The sequence below is a fragment of the Eschrichtius robustus genome, chromosome 5, assembly GCF_028021215.1.
Source record: "Eschrichtius robustus isolate mEscRob2 chromosome 5, mEscRob2.pri, whole genome shotgun sequence".
NCBI classification, from domain to species: domain Eukaryota; kingdom Metazoa; phylum Chordata; class Mammalia; order Artiodactyla; family Eschrichtiidae; genus Eschrichtius; species Eschrichtius robustus.
In genome coordinates, this window is record NC_090828.1 from 34,829,299 (window position 1) to 34,853,455 (window position 24,157).

The 24,157-nt window shown below is 38.3% G+C and overlaps 1 protein-coding gene across 1 annotated transcript in view; it reads left to right on the forward strand.

Moving 5' to 3' along the window:
• ORC2 (origin recognition complex subunit 2) overlaps positions 1 to 24,157 on the forward strand; it is a 50,445-nt gene continuing 26,288 nt past the window's right edge. Inside the window, exons 1-7 of the mRNA XM_068544681.1 lie at positions 1 to 234; positions 3,308 to 3,356; positions 4,279 to 4,382; positions 4,852 to 4,995; positions 16,895 to 16,984; positions 21,539 to 21,631; positions 22,302 to 22,333. Of these exons, the coding sequence (XP_068400782.1) occupies positions 4,286 to 4,382; positions 4,852 to 4,995; positions 16,895 to 16,984; positions 21,539 to 21,631; positions 22,302 to 22,333 (456 nt within the window). The 5' untranslated portion in view covers positions 1 to 234; positions 3,308 to 3,356; positions 4,279 to 4,285. The remainder of the gene's footprint in view (positions 235 to 3,307; positions 3,357 to 4,278; positions 4,383 to 4,851; positions 4,996 to 16,894; positions 16,985 to 21,538; positions 21,632 to 22,301; positions 22,334 to 24,157) is intronic.

Here is a 24,157-nt window from a genome sequence, read left to right on the forward strand (position 1 = left end):
CTCCTGAGCGCCCCTGCTCGACCCTGCGATCCGGCAACCCTGCTTCTGCACTGCCTGAAAGAATTTGGCCTTTCCCGCTGGGGCCGAAGCCGCCTTTCCAGCGGCGACCATTCAGCGGGGTAGCGTCCGGCAGGCACGAGGCGGCCGCCGCCGCGCCACCCGGAGACCTGGCGGTGCGTGGTTGGGCGGCGGGGCAGCCTGCCTCCCTCTCCTGCTTAGCTCGGGGCTTGTGAGGTGAGTCCAGGTGCACCCAGTCCCCGGCCTTCGCCTCAGCACTCCGAGCAGGGTCGCTGCGCCTCCCTCTCTGCCCTCCCCAGGCTGCCTCCGGCCCCGCCGGCCTGAGGACCCTCGGCTGGCCGAGCACGGCCAGCTGGTCAGTTGCGCGAGGCCCAGACCGAAGTCAGTAAATACTGGTTGAGGTGAGAGGCTCCCTCTTTAAAGACCGTTTCCCTGTCCAGCAGTGATGGGCCTTCTGTGCAAGGGGTGTCTGTTACCAACGTATCTGTTTCCCGGCGCGATGAGCCTTCTGCGTGCAGAGGGAGAACCGTAAAAATCCATACCGAAAGTAGTAAGGTGTCCTGGGAGAGGAGCAGGTACAATGAGGGCTGAGGAGGAAGAGATCTTGTCCCAGAACTACCACTGGAGCGAGAACCCTTTGATGTCATTCCAGCCTGGAATCACCAAATGAATCCTCCTAACTGAACACAGTCACCCTGGGACAGTGCTTGGTTGTAAAATGTTGATAAACCAGGCTCCTTTGGTAGAGCTTTTTAAGTTAAAACAAGTTGATGCATTACTTTTCGCTTTACAGCTGAAATCCTAATAGAACCACTACACCTTCCCCTAGTTAAATTGCAATCTGAAGAAAAATAGCATGGCCCTACACCTTTGTGTGATGGCACTGCACATTAAATGGGCATCATTCATTCAGCATTTATTGAGCACTTTTTCTGTTAGATGTGCTGACGAAAATTGATCAGTAGTCGATCTAAGGAAGAAGTGGAAAATTTTATTTGAGCCAAACAGGGTTATAACTCCGAGAACAGCCTCTCAGAAAGCTCTAAGAACTGTTCCGTTTGTTAGAAGTCAAAGCACTGTTAGATGTTTTTGAGACTGTGGGCTGTACATTAAATGGCATATTATTGACAGTTTACACCATCCAAATCTACACATACAAAGCAGATAGTGGGTCATGGGTCATCGTGGCCCCTTACAAGATAAGAAGGAAGTTATCTCCTAAAGAGGTCTGGTTAATGCAGATGCGCAATACACACTAAAGTGGAGGGAGGAGGCCCAAATAGGCAAAGAAAAATTTTATGTTTATGTTTAAATATGTTTAAATCGTCTTGCCATAAAATATGAATTTTATTTCGTCAGACATTAGTTGGGATATGGAGTTGTACAAGAGATCTGCATGGTTAAGTTGAAATTTAAAGTAAAAATACCCATAGTAAGGAACCTAGTTAGCATTTTCATAGGCCAAGCACAGGGTCTCATTTAATCGTCACAAGTTTGTCCAAAGTCACACAGTTGTAAGTGTGGAGTTAAGATCGGAAACCAGGTTTATCTGATATTAAAATTGGTGCATAGCCACTAAACTATACCACCTTCTTTTTTTAAAGGATTATTTTTTTTTTAATTTTAGCAAATCTTTTATTTGCTCTCAAAGGAGAGTGTATTGTGTTAATACTCATTTGGTGCTGCTGTATTACCTTGTTAACTCCTTGAAAAGAGTCTACTTAAAAGTAACCACCAAGACAGTGCCTTGAAGAGTAAGTGGTCACTAAATATTTTCATTTTATTATGAGATTGTACTGGGGTTTTTTTGTTTTTGTTTTCAGAAAATGTTGGAGAAGAAGGAAGGAAAGGTTTCTTTCAAGGTTTTTGTAGAAATTTCAATTTTTTGATTCTGTACTGTATAATAAGATGCCTTAAAATCTAGAAAAGGAAATTACGTATAAATGCATTTGGCTACAAACAAGACTAAGTTAGGCTGCCTCTGTCCAGACAATTCTTACATAAAATACCGTACGGAAATTGCCTAGGACAATATTAAGTTGTCTAGAATATTTGTTTTTAAATTTTCCTTGAAAATCTTTTTTTTTCCCCCCTGAAGGGACTACTAAACTTTTGCTAATAAGAGGTAATATAACTGACCTTTACTCCTTTTGATTGCCAGAAAGCTAAGATCCCAAATTCTTTGTATGATTTTATTTTCTGCCTTTCTTTATATTTTCCCTGATCCAGACTCCCTATTAGTGTGTATAGTTTATCATTTGTTGTATTGCACTGCTTATTGTCATTGCTTCAAATCCTTTGTAGAACACAGCAGTATATAGTTTTAAATAATGTAGACTATGCTTCTCTTAAAAGTATGCTTGGTAGAACTAGTGATGTTTAACCTAATGAACTAGAAACCTAGAGGAACTGTAGAAGTTCTTGGATATTTGAACCGCTGTGGGGGAGAATGACTAAACATATTATGAATAGTTTCCAGAGGTCAAGACAAGCATTTAGGATAACAGGTCTGTGTTTAATGGCAGGAGAAGTGTGTCATTTAATAAAATGATCAGGGTCTTTGGAATTAGTCAAACTTGGGTTTCAGCCCTAACGCACTTTCTAGTTGTGTGAATTTGAGTGAGTAATTTAATCTTTAACCTCAGTTTACTCATCTGTAAATTGGGGGAATTATATGTATTTTAGCCATCTCAGAGAATCTGAGGATTTATTGATCTGGTATATGTAAAAGTGCCTAATACAGTGCCTGACAAACAGCCCCTTAAAAAACTTTATTTTATACAGATAGAAAGAAATTGTGTTTCTTAATTTTGTATAAATGTCACATAGATGCATTAAACTTATTCTCTAATACACCCAATTCCCCATAATAAGAAGCAGTATCATGACTAGAAGGTTGGTCCAAATGGATATGTTCTACTGGCAGTGGCCATATAAATTATAGATGAAGTATAATCTTTGTACACAAAGTATAAACCTAATGGAATTGTTGTGAGGATTAAATGAGAATACATATAGAATATTCAGAAGTGTGTCTAGCACATAGTAAGTGCTCACATTTTGGCCTCCCTCCACCTCCTTGCCCCCAGAAGTTAGATCTTCTCAGTCTCTAAGGCTCCCTGGCCAAAATGGTAATGGTGATTTTGCCCTTTACTGTGCCATCATAACAACTTTGGCTTTGTAAGATCTGCCTTTATCTACTCATCTTGTTTGTTAAAACTCATGAACTTCTTTGGTTGCTTTTGTTTTCCTGTTAGCTGGCCTGACTGAGTTCTTTTTCCAATTACAGGTGACTCTACTTGAATTTCCCAGCTGCAGAATATGTAGTACCTTTAAAGGTAAATGAAAACTGAGACAAATCATTTAAGTGTGCTAGTTACAAAAGAAAACTTGGCAACATTTAGTAAGTTATCTGCATGCAGATAACTGACTCATGGGGGACTCAATCAGTAGATCCTCTTGTCAGGGGAAAAGGCATAAATAGGATTTATGAGAGAGAGAAGAGAGAAAAAAATTCATTTTTTGAGTAAACTGATTAGCTGACAACTAGTTGGAATCGTTTATTTGTTTCAGGCATTAGCATTATAAGTTCTGAAACTAAATTTTGTCAGCGTAGCCAGAGTTGATCAAACTTTTGCTTGCCAAATCTGAAATTTGTTCAGTGAAGAACTGACTCTAAAGTACTGGAAAGATTCATGCTTACTCTTTAGTTACCGAGATACCTAGAAAGCCATATTCATGATTGTCAAGTTGTTTGGTGAGCATGCAATTTAATAGTAAAGGGGGATGCTTGAAGATTATTTGATCCAGGCTTGGTACACCAGTGAAGCACACAGACTTCCCCCAGTGGACTGTACCTTTCTAGTGAACAGATAAGAAAATCCACCAAACCATTATTCTTTGTTTGGCTGCCCCTTTTCTAAACTCTCATGTATTAACCTCCCCCTTTCTAATATTGTTGTTATTCTGTATATTGGTTAGAGCTTTCTTTACAGGCAGAATTGTTTTCTTGTCATTATATTTCAGTTGCCTTGATTGGATTTGGCTTTTTCCTAATCTCAGGCTCTTCTTCCTCTCTTCCATTTTTCAGATAAGAATTGAGTTACTTATTATCAAAAACACAATATCGATACAATAATGAATAATGTATTTTTCATACTTAAAGATTTTAAAACTATTATGCATTCATTATGTGAATGTTTATTTGGCTGTTGATATGAATTTTTCATCACTTTTGAGTGCTTTATTGCTTTTGTTTAGGTTGGCAATGATGAGCAAGCTGGAATCAAAGGAAGACAAGATGCTGGAGGTTCAGTTTGTGGGAGATGATGATGTTCTTAATCACATTCTTGATAGAGAAGGAGGTACTGAATGATTATACAATTGAAGGGATGCTCATATAATGGTTATGTATTATTTCACTTTAAAAATAATTTAATCTTCTATTTTGAAAATACAGCACAGAATATTTGATCTAGTAAGACTGCAAATAAACCTTAATTTTTAGTTTATTCCATTCAAAATGTTTTGAAAATTAAAAATAATAAAGCCTCATCTAATGTGAAATGCTTAGTAGTGGTGGTAAGTGATAACCACCCATTGTAATTAAAATGTGTAGTTATTTTGACCCCCCAAAATTTATAATTTCAAGGTTTTGTTTTTTTAACTTATAAACTGTGGAAGAGAGATCTGTACTTGAATCAAAGAGAAAACACTGAATTTTTTTCCAGCTTTTAAGTAATGACTATGTAATAGTATAGTTTATTTATTTAAATGTAGTGTTTAGAAAGAATTTATACCTGTCATGTTCTAATTCTTTGGATGTTCTTATAGGAGCTAAAATAAAAAAGGAGCGAGCCCAGCTTTTGGTCAACACAAAAAAAATAATAAAGAAGCCAGAATATGATTTGGAGGAAGATGACCAGGAAGTTTTAAAAGATCAGAACTATGTGGAAGTTTTAGGACGCCATGTTCAAGGTATTTGTGGGGTTAGGGGGGTGGTGGTTGTTGGAGTTGGGAGTGTACGCTCATATTTCTGTGGGTGGCCAAAATTGCTTTGCAGGATACATAAAGGTAGTCTGGTAGGTTAGGCAACATTGTGCTACAATTTTTTTCCCAATTTTTTTTTTTTTAATATTTATTTTGGCTGTGCCAGGTCTTAGTTGCGGCATGCAGGATCCTCGTTGTGGCATGTTGGCTCTTAGTTGCGGCATGTGGACTTCTTGGTTGTGGCGCGTGGACTCTAAGTTGCGGCATGTGGGATCTAGTTCCCTGACGAGGGATCGAACCCGGGCCCCCTGCACTGGGAGCACACAGTCTTACCCAGTGGACCACCAGGGAAGTCCCTTTCCCAGTTTTTTAAATTGTAATATACCCATAACATAAAATTTACCATCTTTACCATTTTTAAGTGTACAGTCCAGTTATATTAAATACATTCATAATGTTGTGCTACCATCACCATCATCCAGCTCCAAAACTTTTTGTGTGGTGTGCTATATTATTCTATTTCTCATCAGAAGAGCATTGCTTCAGGGCTTCCCTGGTGGCGCAGTGGTTAAGAATCCGCCTGCCAATGCAGGGGACATGGGTTCAAGCCCTGGTCCAGGAAGATCCCACGTGCCGTGGAACAACTAAGCCTGTGTGCCACAACTACTGAGCCTGCACTCTAGAGCCCATGAGCCACAACTACTGAGCCCGTGCACCTAGAGCCCGTGCTCCACAACAAGAGAAACCACCACAATGAGAAGCCCACGCACCGCAGCCAAAAGTAGCCCCTACTCACTGCAACTGGAGAAAGCCTGTGCCCAGCAACGAAGATCCAACACAGCCAAAAATAAATAAATGAAATAAATAAATTAAAAAAAAAAAAGAAGAGCAGTGTTTCAGATTTTTTCTCTACAGTTGGAAAGGTTGGAAGCACTGAGTTTCTACTGCAGGTTTTTTAATCTATACATAGTTCTTTTTTTTTTTTTTTTTTTTAAAAAAAAACCAGTCTGGTGCTTAAATATTTTTAGAAAGATAGTCTACAGACCAAGCACTCTAAAGTTATTTTTTTAAGATAGCTGTACTTTTAACTAATTTGAAATAATTTCATAAAGCAAGTCACTTTATTATTACCTTGATCTTCTTTACAGAAATAGTTAGAAGGAAGATTCCAAGAAGTAATGTGTTCCAACCTAGGCATACTAGTGTTATGTTTTTTTACACCTAAGCCGGATTCCTGCCAGATTGTGCTTAAAAAATCTTAGTCTTGAATTATAATTTACTTAGGGCTCAAAGAGCACAGATTTATATTAGGGTGTAAGGAGAATAGACATACTTCAGTTGACTTAAAAAAATAAAGATCAAGGAACAAAATCAGTATTGTTGGGCACTAGGGGCATTGGAGCTGGGAGCATGTTAAGAAATGAGGGACTTTGCTTTCACATATTTCGTGGTCTCCCTCATGTCATCTCTGTGCATCAATTCTGTTCTCTCTATGCCACCTGTCTCCCTCATGTACGTGTCTTTTACTCTCTCATATTTGACTTATAAATGGCCACTGTGACTACTCCCAACCTTTTTGTCACCTCTTGAGTGATACTGCTTCTGGATTTGTTCCCAGTGTTAAATGATATGATATACAAAACAACCATTGTCCCTCAGCAGGCTTACTGGACAGAGCATATTCTTGTTTTTTATTTATTTATTTATTTATTTATTTGTTTATTTATGGCTGTGTTGGGTCTTCGTTGCTGCACGCAAGCTTTCTCTAGTTGCGGCGAGCGGGGGCTACTCTTTGTTGCCGTGCACGGGCTTCTCATTGTGGTGGCTTCTCTTGTTGTGGAGCATGGGCTGTAGGCGTGCGGGCTTCAGTAGTTGTGGCACGCGGGTTCAGTAGTTGTGGCTCACAGGCTCTAGGGCGCAGGCTCAGTAGTTGTGGCGCACGGGCTTAGTTGCTCTGCGGCATGTGGGATCTTCCCAGACCAGGGCTTGAACCCGTGTCCCCTGCATTAGCAGGCGGATTCTTAACCACGGGCGCCACCAGGGAAGCCCTTAGGGCATATTCTGAATAGAACTTTGGATTCTTGACTATTGTGTTAGACCTAAGAAGACATTGAAAAAAATATTTTTTCTAAGTGTTTTCTTTAAAATAGTTTCTTACTGTAATGGTAATACATATCTGTAGTAGAAACTCAGTGCTTCCAACCTTTTTCTCGTAACGGCACCCACAGCAAATGATATTTGGAGGCACACTGAAATAAAGCAGAAAATTTGGGATTTCCCTTGCGGTCCAGTGGTTAGGACTTGGCGTTTTTACTGCTGTGGTCCAGGTTCAATCCCTGGTGCAGCCAAAGAAAAAGAAAGAAAAAAGAAAAGAGGAAAATGCTCCAGACCGAGGATAAATGCCTTGGGCTTCTGACCCCTGTTCCCACCCCCTTTGCAGGCCCTGACTGCATCCTCAGAGGCCTGAGAGGATCAATACTCAGCACACCTGTAACCCATGTCTTTAATTTCTGCACACTGGTTGGGGAACTTTGCTTTAAAGCTGTATTTCTCAATCTTTTTAAAATTATTATCCCCTAAGGAACCTTTCTAGACTTTTTCTCCTTATCACCCCCCACCCATGAAATTTTAATACTGCATATATGCTGTATGTCTCTTTATGTACTAAGATTCTTTGGAGGGCAACAGACCATTGCAATATCTAAGATGTTTTCCACACTCCCCCTCCTCCCACCAAGAGCCATTTCCGTTGCATCAGGAGCAGTATTATTCCTGTTGAGAATGCATGCTTTAAGAACATGGACCTGGGACTTACCTGGCGGCGCAGTGGTTAAGAATCTACCTGCCATTTAGCTATCAGTCATAACAATGTTGCTATGAATATACATCTATCCTGGTATACACACGTACTAGTTTTTCTAGAATATATCCCAAGTAGTGGAATTTCAGGGTCATAAGATATGGGTGTCTTCAACTTTACTGGATAAGGCCAGGCTGTTTTTGTGGTTGTTTAACCTGTGGTCTCTTAAAAGTTCATAGAGTCTGTCATACAGACTGAAGTAAGTCAGAAAGGGAAAAACAAATATCGTATATTAACGCATATATGTGGAATCTAGAAAAATGGTACAGATGAACCTATTTGCAGGGCAGGAATAGAGACACAGATGTAGAGAACGGACATGTAGACACAGAGGGGAAGGGGAGGGTGGGATGAATTGGGAGATTAAGAGTGACATATATACACTACCATGCATAAAATAGATGGCTGGTGGGAACCTGCTGTATAGCACAGGGAGCTCAGCTCGGTGCTCTGTGATGACCTAGATGGGTGGGATTGGGGGGTGTGGGGGTGGGAGGGAGGTCCAAGAGGGAGGGGATATATGTATGCATAGAGCTGATCCACTTCGTTTTACAGCAGAAACTAATACAACATTGTAAAGCAATTATACTCCATCAAAAAAAAAAAAAGTAAACTGAAAAAAAAAAAAAAGAATCCACCTGCCAATGCAGGGGAGACGGGTTTGAGCCCGATCCAGGAAGATCCCACATGCTGCGGAGCAACTAAGCCTGTGCGCCGCAACTACTGAGCCTGCGCTCTAGAGCCCGCGAGCCACAACTACTGAGCCCGTGCACCACAACTACTGAAGCCCGCACGCCTAGAGCCCGTGCTCCGCAATAAGAGAAGCCACTACAGTGAGAAGCCCACTCACTGCAAGGAAGAGTAGCCCCCACTCGCTGCAACTAGGGAAAGCCCACGCGCAGCAACGAAGACGCAGCCAACGAAGAAGAGTTGGCGCAGCCAAAAATAAATAAATTAATTAATTTTTAAAAAAAGAACATGGGGACTTCCCTGGTGGCGCAGTGGTTGAGAATCTGCCTGCCAGTGCAGGGGACACGGGTTCGAGCCCTGGTCTGGGAAGATCCCACATGCCGCGGAGCAACTAAGCCCATGAGCCACAATTACTGAGCCTGCGCGTCTGGAGCCTGTGCTCCACAACAAGAGAGGCCGCGATAGTGAGAGGCCCGCGCACCGCAATGAAGAGTGGCCCCCACTTGCCACAACTAGAGAAAGCCCTCGCACAGAAACGAAGACCCAACACAGCCATAAATAAATAAATAAATAAATAAATAAATGAATGAATGAATGAATGAATGAATGAAACCACTTTCAAAAAAAAAAAGAACATGGACCTGTTGACAGTTTGGTGTGTATCTGTCTGTCTGCACATGCATGCACACACATAAGTTTGTCTCAAGTCCAGGAAATGGGGCTGTTCATTTGGCTATGGGCATGTACGACAGAGGAGCCCGTAACTTACAGTTAAGTCTTGCAAACGTGACTTTTCCTGTTTTGCTTTGTTTTTTCTTATTTGCCAAAATGTGTATGAGGTGGAGAGTGGTGTTTCAGATAAGGTGTAGGAAGGAGAGTTTTCTTAGTTTTCTTTTTTTTTTTTTAAATGTGTGTTTTTATTTATTTATTTTTGTTTGTTTGTTTGTTTGTTTTATGTGGGATCTTCCCGGACCAGGGCTCGAACCCGTGTCCCCTGCATTAGCAGGTGGATTCTTAACCACTGCGCCACCAGGGAAGCCCTATTTATTTATTTATTTATGGCTGTGTTGGGTCTTCGTCTCTGTGCGAGGGCTTTCTCCAGTTGTGGCAAGCGGGGGCCACTCTTCATTGCGGTGCGTGGGCCTCTCACCATCGCGACCCCTCTTGTTGCGGAGCACAAGCTCCAGACGCGCAGGCTCAGTAATTGTGGCTCATGGGCCCAGTTGCTCCGCAGCATGTGGGATCTTCCCAGACCAGGGCTCGAACCCGTGTCCCCTGCATTGGCAGGCAGACACTCAACCACTGCGCCACCAGGGAAGCCCCCTTAGTTTTCTTTTAATGTTTTCTTTAGGGAAGAAAAGGTGACATCTATTACCATCTTCTTTAACTTTGAGATACTGAACAATAAGCTTCTGCCTAATCCTTAATTACAAACAGAAGACAATAAGGATTTTTTTTTTTTTTTTTTTTGGCCACACATCTTACTTAGTTCTCCAACCAGGGATCGAACCTGTGTCCCCTGCAGTGGAAGCACTGGGTCTTAACCACTGGACCACCAGGGAAGTCCCGATAAGCATTACTTTTAAAACACAGGGAGACATTTCACAAAGAATCTTAAGTAATATTTAAAAGGAAAAAAACTTTTCAACAAGGACCTTTAAATACTTTATTAATCAATCCCTTTACTTACTATTGAAGTATAAGCTGCTTCTTAATAAGCAACACATATCTTGACATACCTGGCATAACTCTTATATTCTATTAATCCATTCACTCTGGTGAAAAATCATTGCATGGAGGTGCTAGGTGATCTCAGGCATTAAACAGAAGGTTTTCCGAAAGTTCTCCCCCAATCAGACAGGTGTCCTCAAGAGCAATTTGTCTTATTGATGCTTCTCTTAAACAATTGATTTGTTTTTTAATTTTATGAACAGAATAATTCTTTAATTGATTGTAAGTTGGCTGTTAGAAAATTCTGAGACAAATATGTGGTCTATCCATAGTATTTTTAAAAAATTATTTATTTATTTTTGGCTGCGTTGGGTCTTCATTGCTGTGTGCGGGCTTTCTCTAGTTGCGGCGAGCAGGGGCTACTCTTCCTTGTGGTGCACGGGCTCGTCATTGCAGTGGCTTCTCTTTTTACGGAGCACGAGCTCTAGGCGTGCGGGCTTCAGTAGTTTTGACTCGCGGGCTCTAGAGTGCAGGCTCAGTAGTTATGGCCCACAGGCTTAGTTGCTCTGCGGCATGTGGGATCGTCCCAGACCAGTGCTCGAACCTGTGTCCCCTGCATTGGCAGGAGGATTCTTAAGCATTGTGCCACCAGGGAAGTCCCAATCCATAGTATTTTTAATTTAGCCTTATTCAGAGTTCCATTTTTGAACTTAAGGGTGATGTCAGATTTTTAATTGTGGTTAAATTAAAAATCTATTTTTTTAAAATTGTGGTAAGAAAATATTGTGGTAAGATATACATTAATATAAAATTTACCATCTTAACCATTTTTAAGTATATAGTTCAGTATTAAGTATATTCACATTATTTTACAACCGATCTCTAGAACTATTTTCATCTTACAGAACTGAAATTCTGTACTCAATTAAACAACTGCCCAGTCCCCCCTCCCCCCAGCCCCTGGAAGCCACCATTCTACTTCCTTTGACTCTGTGAATTTGACTACTCTAGGTACCTCATATAAGTGGAATTGTACACTATTTGTCTTTTTGTGTTTGCCTTATTTCACTTAGCATAATGTCCTCAAGGTTCATCCATGTTTAGCAAGTGTCAGAGTTACCTTCCTTTTTTTTTTTTTGCATTTCCTTCCTTTTCAAGGCTGAGTAATATTGCATTGTATGTATATACCACATTTTGTTTATCTGTTTATCTGTTGATGGACATTTGGGTTGCTTCAGCCTTTTGGCTATTGTGAAACTAATGAGAACATACTGTATAGCACAGGGAACTCTACTCAGTGCTCTGTGGTGACCTAACTGGGAAGGAAATCCAAAAAAGAGAGGCTATATGTATATGTAGCTGATTCACTTTGCTGTACAGTGTAATAATGCTCCTAGGAACATGGGTGTACAAATATCTCTGTGAGATCTTGATTTGAATTCTTTTGGGAATTTCCCAGAAGTGGAATTGCTGGATCGTATGGTAATTCTATTTTTAATTTTTTGAGGAACCACCGTACTGTTTTCCATAGCAACTACATCATTTTGCATTTCCACCAACAATGCACAAGGGTTTCAGTTTCTCCACATTCTCACCAACACATGTTGTTTCTGTTGTTGTTGTTTTTTTAATAATAGCCATCCCAATGTGTGTGAAGTAGTAGTGTTATTTCTTTCTAAATTTAACATACTGTTAAATTCTTAGAGATTATTCTCTGGACAAAAAAAACTCTAATAACTGAATAATAATATATTCTAACCTATAAATAATACATAGTTTCCTCTGTTAGACTTCTGAATTATTTCTAAGTTTTTATTATTATAACTAATGTAGTAGTGATTACCCTTGAACATAAATCTTTGTTCAGATGTCTTATTTTTTTCATCAGAGGTTCCTCAAATAGAATTACTGGTGAAAGTATATGAACTTAATTTAAAAAAAAAGTATATGAGCTTTATAAGGCTTACATATTGCTAAATTACTTTCTAGGAAGATTGTATCAACTAGTATTAAGATCCCTCATCAGCATTAAACATTTTTTCTTTTATTTATTAGCCATTTTAACTTCTTCTGTGAATTGTATGTTCATAGTTATTTTGGTATTGTCTATTTTGAGTAATTTTAAAACTATTAAAAAGTTTTATTTATGTATTATACTAAGTCCCTGTTGGCCAGTGTGATTAGAGCCATTGTTAATTGGTCAGTTTATCAAAATATCAGAACAAGGAAATCATAAAAATAACTATATACTGTAAACATTTTGTTTTACATATAAACATATATGTAGATATTTATGTATCATTGTCTTTTCTTTAAATATAAATTTGCCAGTCAGCTGGCTGAAGAACAGCAGCACCTTTTTGTTCTGGTTTTGGGTTTTTTTAGATAGCATATCCATAATGTATTATCTAGGATTTCAAGTTTTATTTCCTTCCATTAGATTGATCATTTAAAGACACTTCTCATGCAGTCTGAATGTAGTGTGCTTTTATGTTTTTTAATTTTTTTTTACATCTTTTATGGTTTCTCATCCATACCTAATTTGAAATCAGTTGTTTTAGTTAATAACTTTTATCAAGTCTTTCTAAAGCATTTAATTTAGTTTACATAGAAACTACTTGATATTTTTTATTCATATTTTGTCTGTGTGCCAAACATTTAATTTACATAATTACAGTAACAAGTTCTCCATAAACAGACTTATCCATATGTGCATATTATAGATATATGATAGAGGTAGCATTGCAGATCACTAGGCTAAGGATGAACTGGTCAATAAATAGTGTTGGAACAATTGAGTATCCTTATGAAAAAAAGAAATTGGATTCCTAACTGCCATCATAAACAACTTAATTACCTTAATTAAAGATTTACACATGAAAAGCAAATTATAAATGCTTTTACAAGAAAATATAGGAGAATATGGCTTTGGTCTTAATTATAGAAGCATTTCTTTAAAAATGTGTAATCAAAAGAAAAGACTGACAAACTAATTAAAATTCAGAACTTCTCAAGAAGACAAACCACAGCTAGGAGAAAATATAGCAAAAGACATATCTATTAAAGAACTGTTACCCAAAATATACAAAGAGCTCTTAAAACTCAACAGTAAGAAAACGAACAACCTGATTAAAAAATGGGCAAAGGACCTGGACATCTCACCAAAGAAGATACACAGATGGCAGATAAGCATATGAAAAGATGTTCAACATTATATGTCATTAAGGAATTGCAAATTCAGACAACAGTGGGATACCACTACACATCTATTAGAATGGCCAAAATCCAGGACTTCCCTGGCGGTCTAGTGGTTAAGACTTCACCTTCCAATGTGGGGGGTACGGGTTCGATCCCCGGTCGGGGAGCTAAGATCCCACATGGCTCACAGCCAGAAAACCAAAACAGAAAACAGAAGCAATATTGTAGCAAATACAATAAAGACTAAAAAAAATGGTCCACATCAAAAAAAAACTTAAAAAAAAAAAAAAAGAATGGCCAAAATCCAAAATATTGAGAACACCAAATGCTGACAGAGATGTGGAGTAACAGGAACCCATTTACTACTAGTGGGAATGCAAAATGGTACAGCTCCTTGGAAGACAGTTTGGCAGTTTATTACAAACTAAACATATTCTTACCATGTGACTTAGCAGTTGTGTTCCTTCGTATTTACTCAAATGAGTTGAAATCTTTTGTCCACCCAAAAACCTGCACACACAGATGTTTGTAGCAGCTTTGTTCATAATTGCCAAGGCTTAGAAGCAACCAAGAAGTCAACCAAGGATAAATAAACTGATACATCCATGCAGTGGGATATTATTCAATGCTAAAAAAAAATAATAAGTTATCAATCTATGAAAAGACATGGAGGAGCCTTAAATGCATATTGCTAAATGAAAGAAGTCAATCTGAAAAGGCTACATAACTGTATGATTCCAACTCTATGACATTCTGGAAAAGGCAAAACTATACAGACAGTAAAAAAAGACATTGGTTGCCAAGGGTCAGGGGTAAGGAAGGGATGAATAGACGGAGTACAGAGGATTTTTAAGGCAGTGAATCCATTCTGTATGATACTATAATGATGGATACATGTCATCATACTTTTGTCAAAACCTATAGAATGTACAACAGCACGAGTAAACCATAATGTAAACTATGGACTCTGGATGATAATGAAGTGTCAACATAGGTTCATCGATTCTAACAAATGTACCACTCTGTTTTTTGTTTGTTTGTTTTAATTTTAATCATTTATTCATTTTGTTTGTTGTTTTACAAATGTACCATTCTGGTGTGAGATATTGATAATGGGGGGAGGCTGTGGATATGTAGGGCAGGAGATACATGGGAAATCTCTGTACCTTCCACTTGAGTTGGTTGTGAACCTAAAACTGCTCTAAAAAATTAAGTCTGTTTTTTAAAAATTCAGTACTTCGCTTCATCAAATGACATTATCAAGAAGTGAAAAGACAAGACACAGGATAGAGAAGATATTTCTTCTTCTGGAAATAAGAAACCCGTAAAAAGGTGTTAAGCTTCATTAGTGACTAGGGAAAGGAAATTAAAATGCTTTTGCCCGTGAAATTCATTTTGTACCCACTAGATTGGCAAAGATTAAGGAGTTTAGATAATACCAAGTGTTCGTGCATATACACACCAATGGGAACTCTTAAGCAGTAAAGGGAGCAAACACTGACTTTGGAAAAGTTTGGCACTTTAATAAACTCATTAAAAGTTTGGGGACTTCCCTGGCATCACAGTGGTTAAGAATCTGCCTGCCAGTGCAGGGGATGCAGGTTCAATCCCTCGTCCGGGAAGATCCCACATGCCACGGGTCAACTAAGCCCGTGCGTCACAACTACTGAGCCTGTGCTCTAGAGCCCACGGGCCGCAACTACTGAGCCTGTGTGCCACAACTACTGAAGCCCACACGCTCTAGGGCCTGTGTGCCACAACTACTGAGCCCACGTGCTGCAACTGCTGAAGCCCACATGCCTAGAGCCCATGCTCTGCAACAAAGAGAAGCCACCACAGTGAGAAAACTGCACACCGCCACAAAGAGTAGCACCCGCTCACCACAAGTAGAGAAAGCCCACTGGCAGCAATGAAGACCCAACGCAGACAAAAAAATTTTAAGAAAGTTTGGCACAATAATAAACCCATTACATGTTAACATAAATTACATGTATTTTGATGAAAAACATCTATTTCAAAAAATTATTGAAGAGGGCATAGTTTTACATTTTTGCAAATCTCTTTAATGTCTGACCTAATAGACAACAGCTGGATTTTCATATCTGCTCACGCATTCTGTTAGCTGACAGGATGGTGATGTCACCACACATCATGTAGTTTCTGGATTACCTCAACATACACTCATGATTGAGGGTCTGAAAGTCAGATCTTGTCTTAGTGTTACTATGAAACAGTTTCAGCCTCAGGGACCTCAAGAGACGCCCTACCCGCCACCCTGCAACAGACTACATTTTTTTTTTTTAATTTTATTTATTTATTTTATTTTTGGCTGTGTTGGGTCTTTGTTTCTGTGCGAGGGCTTTCTCTAGTTGCGGCAAGCGGGGGCCACTCTTCATCGCGGTGCGTGGGCCTTTCACTATCATGGCCTCTCCTGTTGCGGAGCACCAGCTCCAGACACGCAGGCTCAGTAATTGTGGCTCACGGGCCCAGTTGCTCCGCGGCATGTGGGATCCTCCCAGACCAGGGCTCGAACCCGTGTCCCCTGCACTGGCAGGCAGATTCTCAACCACTGCACCACCAGGGAAGCCCCAGACTACATTTTGAGAATCACTGTGATAGCAAGTAGACTACTAGCCATGAGTGTCCAGTATGTTGTAGGTAGCAGTTGTAATTTAAAGGGAGGATTAAAGAATGAAATTAAGTCAGGGTCTTAGTTGAGAGTAAGAGAACTTCTATCATATAACAACTGTTTAAATGTCAACCTCAGGGCTTCCCTGGTTGTGCAGTGGTTAAGAATCTGCCTGCCAATGCAGGGGACATGGGTTCGAGCCCTAGTCCAGGAAGATCCCACATGCCGCTGAGCAACTAAGTCCATGCGCCACAACTACTGAACCTGTGGACTGGAGCCCACGAGCCACAACTACTGAGCCCGCGCTCCTAGAGCGCATGTTCTGCAACAAGAGAAGCCACTGCAATGAGAAGCCCATGCACCACAACGAAGAGTAGCCCCCGCTCGCCACAACTAGAGAAAGCCCGCATGCAGCAATGAAGACCCAACGCAGCCAAAAATAAAATAAATGAAATAAATAAATTTATAAAAAAAAAGAAAGAAGCATAACTAATAAAGTTCCTTTTGTTCTCCCTCCTCAGGGGCAACTTCTATCATGAATTGAATGCATATCCCTCTAATCTGGAGTGGTTTTTAGTGGGCTTTTTATTGTTGTTGTGTTTGTTTATATATTTTTGTGTATCTGTGAATAACATGTTTTCTGTGTTTTAAAATTTATATAAACAGTATCATAGTCTACTGTGTATTTTAAATATCTTATTTATAAATATGTATTGTTAAACATTTATGCAAGACAGTGAGGGGTACAAATCCTAAGTTTTTGTTAAAATTCTGTCTTTTTTTTCCTATTAATTAACCTCACCCATTTTTCCTAAATGTATGTTGCATTTTTCTTTCAGAATCCTTGAAAAATGGCTCTGCTACAGATGGTGGGAATAAAGTTTATTCTTTTCAGAATAGAAAACACCCTGAAAAGATGGCTAAATTAGGTATGTTGCTTTTCTGACTTCTGTAATCACTATTCACCTTTTCTAAGAAGGTGTATTTAACCACATTTCCCACTGTTATCACCCCACTGCATTCACTAAAAGAATGAATGAGAGATGTTATTTTATTTTCAAGCATACTTAAAGTTATTAGTTTTTTTCATGCTCAGATATCTTCTGTTCTTAGCTAGGTTCTAAGGTTATAGTAGAGACCCTGTCTTAGATTCCTTCCCACAACATCTAGCATAGGCTCTTAACAAATTTTTGTTACGTAAACGAGTGACTTAAGTCACACAGAGATATTCTGAATTTATTGAATAAGAGTTTTACACTGTATGTAGAAGAAAAGAGTTGTTCGTATTATAGAAAATTATTTATGTAAAATTGTTAGGAATGGGCTGTTCTAAAATTTTTCTTACCCAGGTTACCACTTATACTAATTACACATGAATTACTGATTTTCAGAGAACTAAACTTAAATAAATTATATATAACATTAAAATTAAACTGGCAATTTAATTCTTTTTAAAAATTCAGGTGGCACTATTCTTGGATCCTGTGGCATGAGGGGTCATCAGTTTTGAAAGCTTTGAGGAAAGGAAATAACATGTGAAAGCACTTTAAAATTAAGGACGTCCATAAGTATATGGAAGTTTGGGAATACCAAAAAGTTAAGAGCAAGGGAATAATAATTAACTACCTGGCAAAATGTAGTCGTTGTACAAGAGGACTTATAATCTATAATTATAGAACATCTATATATGTGTCTTAAGTGGTGTATTTTTATGCAGTCATTGTAGCCAGTGATCTTTAAACATTCAAAGTCAAATGAATGTCACACTTGTTGAGTGTTGACACTGATGAGGGACATAAAAGAAGTAATTCTAAGACCTGTGTTTCTGAACATAATACAATTTAAGCATTTGCAAAATTCAGTTTTTCTGAAAGGTATAATATTATATGCATCATTAATTTTGAACCTAACATGGTACGTACAATAATTTACACTAATTGATGTGTTTCTTAGAGTTTATTATCTACATAAAGAAATTTAAAAAGTTTTTGATACAAATGAACTTATTTACAAAACAGAAATAGACTCACAGACCTAGAAGACACACTTATGGTTACCAAAGGGAAAAGTGGGGGGAGGTTTAAATTAGGAGTCTGGGATTAACAGATACACACTACTATATAGAATATAGATAAACAGCAAGGATCTACTTAACTGTATAGCACAGGGAACTATACTTGATATTTTGTGATAACCTATATGGGAAAAGAATCTGAAAAGAATGGAATCACTTTGCTGTACACCTGGAACTAACACAACACCTTAAATCAACTATACTTCTATGAAAAATAAATAAATTTTTAAAAAAATTAAAAAATTTTTGATCTGTAAAAATGACTGAATTCTGTATAGGATCTCTGGGACACCAGAGGAAAATGCTAATATAATTACTAGAGGAAAGATCAGATAGACACCAAGGCCAAAGTGAAACCCTAAGGACAGAGAAGCATTGGAGAAGGAGAACTAATAGTGAAAAGAAAAATGGAACCTCACTGGAGTAATCAAATAGAAGTTCCCTGAGTGGATAGTCAACATGCACATAACTGCAGTGATACATGTCTCATATCTATCTGTGCTGTGAGGAACTTCAGTATTGTTATGATGGGCATTTCTGTCATCAGATCTGAAAGAAATATAGTCATGAAAAGATAGTTTTCTGGATAGTTTAAGACCGATCATACTGTCCAAAATCTGTGTTTAGTTAGGACCTGTGTTTAGTTATGTTGCCCTTTGACTTATTAAGTACTTTTGCTAATTGTGTTTACATCTAAATATATCAGTAAAATAGAATGCCTTAATATTTTAAAATAAGTTATGATCTGTCAGAAAATCATATATTACTCTGAGTATAAAAGATGATTAAATATAATCGGACTAACCAAGATATAGGGCTAGAAATAGAGCAAGAGTTAGATTGGAAGGCTTTGTAAAACACAGAGAACACGTCCAGGATGAGTAAGTAAATGCAAGGAAAGAGCAAAGGTAGAATTACCACATAGAAAGGGCAAGGACAGTAAGGAGCTTGACCAGCTTCGAGAAAGAGATGAATTTAAGGAAATTGAAACTAGATTGGATAGATAGGATCAGATAATAACCTGATGAGAAGTTATTATTAGGCAAAGAGGAGTTTTATTTTAAAATTTCTAATATGTTGCAGACCAGTTGTTGTGTGAAACATAATACCAATGAATTAGAAAACTAAATAAAATATTTGCCCCAATTTTTTATTATTGAAATTAATATCCATACATGGATGACTGTCTCTTGTTTCCTTTCCTCTTCAATTCTTCCTTTTTCTTCCTTTCTCCTTTTGTAGTTTAAAGTTATTTAAAAGCAGAGAATGTTTGTTTCAATATAAAACCAAAATGATGTCAGCTAAGTTACTTTGTACTTTTGTGGCTTTTTGTTGATGTGAAGGTTTTTTTCCTATCCTGTGGATCAACAGCCTTTAATCCAAACATGGCATATTTTTCTGGTATAAAGAGAAGGCCAGCGCCTGAGCTTTAGGTACCTGCAGGTTAGAATGCTTGGGAGGATGAGGGCAGTGAAGTAGAGATGGAATAAGTACCAACAGTAGCCAGGGACCAGGCTAATACCGTGGAACCCAGATGGAGGAACAATTTCAAAGAAAGATATAAAAAACTGTAATGAATGATACAGAAGATCAAGGAGGTTAAGAAAAAAGAAACCAGTGCATTTGTAGGGACTGTCATGAATATCTTGGGTCAGTTCCAAGATTGGATAAAGCTGTGTGAAATAGGTTAAAAAGAGTTTGAGTCAGTAAAGTGGCTTAATTTACACAAATTCAACTATACTTTGTCTTTAAAAAAAAAAAGAAAAGATGGAAGAGAACTTAAATAGTGTTCTCAGTGAACAGTGTTCTTAGTGTATGTTAATTGGGGAAATGTAAATCTCTTCCTTCAGTTAGACTCAATTCCCATAGGCCTATCACAGTGTGAGAATGTGAGCATCTTTAAAGATAAACATTGTATTTTTCATTTTAAACGGCCCCCTTTTTTAAAAGTAAATTTATTTATTTATTTATTTTTGACTGTGTTGGGTCTTTGTTGCTGCGCGCAGGCTTTCTTTAGTTGCGGCGAGCGGGGGCTACTCTTCGTTGCAGTTCGTGGGTTTCTCATTGCAGTGCTTCTCTTGAGCACGGGCTCTAGGTGCGCGGGCTTCAGTAGTTATGGCATGCAGCCTCAATAGTTGTGGCTCACGGGCTCTAGGGCACAGGCTCAGCAGTTGTGGCGCATGGGCTTAGTTGCTCTGTGGCATGTGGGATCTTCCCGTACCAGGGCTCAAACCCACGTCCCCTGCACTGGCAGGAAGATTCTTAACCACTGCGCCACCAGGGAAGTGCTGGCCCCTTCTATTCAGAAGCCAATTATTTCATCTGATGCTCAGTTGAGGAAATGCCGTCTGGGACTTCCCTGGTGGTCCAGTGGCTAAGACTCCGTACTCCCAGTGCAGGGGGCCTGGGTTCGATTCCTGGTCAGGGAACTAGATCCCATGTGCATGCTGCAACTAAGAGTTTGCATGCCGCAGCTAAAGATCCCCCGTGCCACAACTGAGACCCGGCACAGCCAAATAAATGAATAAATAAATAAATATTAATGAAAATGAAATGTTATCTGTTCAGTGCTATATCATATTTTATACATTATTAATATGTGTTAGGGTTTTAGGCACAAGTAATAAAATAAACCACATTTTATGGGAGACTCAAGAGCTTTAAAAGTATAATTTTAAATATACACAGTTTTCAGTTGATTTTAATTAATTAATTAATTTATTTATTTTTGGCTATGTTGGGTCTTCGTTTCTGTGCGAGGGCTTTCTCTAGTTGCGGCGAGCGGGGGCCACTCTTCATCGCTGTGCGCGGGCCTCTCACTATCGCAGCCTCTCTTGTTGCGGAGCACAGGCTCCAGACACGCAGGCTCAGTAGTTGTGGCTCACGGGCCCAGTTGCTCCGCGGCATGTGGGATCTTCCCAGACCAGGGCTCGAACCCGTGTCCCCTGCATTGACAGGCGGATTCTCAACCACTGCACCACCAGGGAAGCCCTTCAGTTGATTTTAAATCCCACTTTCTAGCCATTCTTTCTTAACTGTTAGCAAAGATGTGCCTCAAATATATATGGTAAAGAAATGGAAGGAGTATAAACCTGTCAATGGAGAAGAGAGAGGGAGAGTGTGTGATAATTGGAGAAACCAGCGAGGTTAAAGTTAGCTCTTTATTTGTATTTTTTTGCGAGACCTGTGGATAACTGAAGGAAGACTTGGAAGATGCTTGGAACACAGTGAGTAAAGGTGAAAGCAGTAGTACTCTTAATATGGCTAGGTTTATTTATCTTTCTGATATTAGAAGCAGCAGGTTTCTTATTTTTTTAAATTTATGTAAGTGAAATAAGGCTATTTCCCCTCTTAATCTACTGTTGTCCATTAAAAGTTTTTTTTATATATTTCTTTTGTCTGTTTACAGCTTCAGAACTAGCAAAAACACCAAGAAAAAGTGTTTCATCCAATTTGAAGAGTGATCCTGAAATTACCATAGACATTCCTCAGTGTAGCAAGGGTAAGATTTTACTTCACTTCTTTAAAGAGAGTTTTCATAGTTGCTTCAAAGTTATAGTATGTTACTTTTTATTCTTGTCTAAGTGCATTTTTATATATTTTCTTCTTTTCTGTTCTGAAAATTCATTCAGTAAATGCAGTTAGTACCCCAACCTGTGTGCTTTAGCATACCCATATTTAGCTATCAGTAAAAGGGGAAAAGATCTGTGTGGGTTGAAGTTGTACAGATTGACAGGGCCAACTAGAAACAGTCTTAAATCCTGTTGTCATTTGCTTGAGTTAGCCAAATGTTTGTGGAAGATTTGCTTTGGCAAATACTTTTGGAAATAAGGTTCTGGGGATTTGGAAGTCTTATAGTTTGGAGAATTGTGGAGCAGTTGTTTTTGAATGACCCATTCTAACTAGATTAAATAGTGTACTTTTAAAATAATGAACAATGAAAAGGACTCCATTTTTTCTTGTTACATGAGTGCTACAGAAATGTCATTAATGGGAGAAATCATAAAATTAATAGTGACAGTTCAGCCTCTAGTGGAGATGCAGTTAATTGAGAATTCAATAATATGTAGTGGCTTCTGGGTAGAACCTGCACCTTTGCTTTTAATGAAACTAGGCTATTATGGAAAGTGAAGTATTTGTAGTAAGTAATGGCTTTTTGTTTCATTCTTTAGGGCATTCTGCTTCAGACAAAGTTCAGTTGAAGGTAAGCAATTGAGTAAAAACAAGGAAAACCCTTAGTGTTACAAAGTTAAGACATGATGAAAAATATCCATCTCATCTCTTAATTTAGATAATACTTTTATCATTTATAGGTATTTGCCAATTAAATACCTAACTTACAGATAAAGAATCTGAGGCTCAGAGAGGTGAAGTGGCTTGTCTAAGTTCACCAAACTAGGAAGGAGAAAAGCTGGAAAATGAAGCTAGGTCTTCTGGACCCACCTGTTGTGCCTTTTCTATGTCAGAACTATCCCTGGGTGTTTTTTTTGTTTGTTTGTTTGTTTTTAATTTAATTTAATTTATTTATTTTTGGCTGTGTTGGGTCTTCTGGAATTCTTTTTCAAGTTGTGGATCACAGCACATTAGTGGATCTTGTTTATTCCCTAAGAGACGATCAGAAAACCTGTTAGTCGGTGGTATTATATTTACATACCACAATAAAAGAGAACATCAGTCTGCGAGTCTTAGTGCACTGTCTTAGAAGGGGGAGTTCAGGAGAGAATATGTATAGGGCTTGGGGATCTGGACTCGAGGGGTTTAAGGCACATCTATCAAGATGGGGAACTGATCTGTATAATAGACAGAATTCATGGCATAGTATTTTAGGAGTAGTGGACACAGTGAGGAGAGGGTCTTGAATTGAGTTTTGATAAGTAAACCAATGTTTGATAAGGTAGCTGTTTGCCCTGGTAAGTAGTCTGTTGTCCTGATGGGAAAATAGGTTGCCCAAATGAGCAAACTGTCAAGATAAATTAGTTTGCAGAAATTTCTGTAGCAAACAGTGAAGTTATTTAATAGTTTATAGCCTTATCTTTTTGAGCAAGAATTTTCTGAAATGGTTATTTTGACACAAATATTCTCAGACCTGATAATTAAGCTATATGGATATAGGTTGCCTCAACTCTCAGTGTTGAAATCAGTTTAGTAGGGCATGATCTACAGTTTAAAAAAATGAAATAGAATAAATTAGAAAATTTCTATTTTATAAGTATTATTTAATTATAATTTGGTTAAGTTATATATGCACATGTGTACTGGATCAAGGTGGCAAAACGTAAAAAAAACCTGTAAGGATCTGGACCAAAGAAGTTTGAAATATACTGTGATATACTTTATAAACCCAGTAGGTGATCAGATCACCTATTATAATAGTATTCTTAATATCCCAAATCAAAATTTAGTTATAATATTTGTAACTAGCACCCACAACTTATCACAAGATAACAGACTTAAATTTTTTGTCATATTTTCATGTTGCCAAAAAAACACAGGGTACTTTATCTTTTTATCAGTACTGTTAAGTTATCATGTACACACCAGTAGGCATTTTATTGTGCTAGAAATTGAATGGTGTTAAAGTGTTGTATTCTGTAAGGAAAAGAAAAACGTGCATTATACTCTGTAAAATGTTTAAAAAATTAAAAATACAGAAGTAAAAAGTAGAAATCTTTTTTTCTCTCCTTCTCACAGACTACTTTAACACCAGTAAATTTCTCGTACATGGAAAGGCCCACTGCAGTAAGTATAGGAGTCCCATTTCCTTGCTTACTCATCATCCCTGGACAGTATTACCTTGTTTTAGAAAAAAATATTCTAATCTGATGGGTGAAGAATGATTCAAAGGCTGATAAGCTTTTTCTTTACATAATAATAGAAGTGCATCCTTCGCAGGTGTCTGGAATACAACTTCTAGAACCACTCTAGGAATTCTTCGGAATTCGTTGTATCATTTTTGTTGTCATACTCTCCCCCCGCAACAAATTCATATATTGTTGTCTTCCAGGTCTAGGAAGGAGCTCATCTGGTT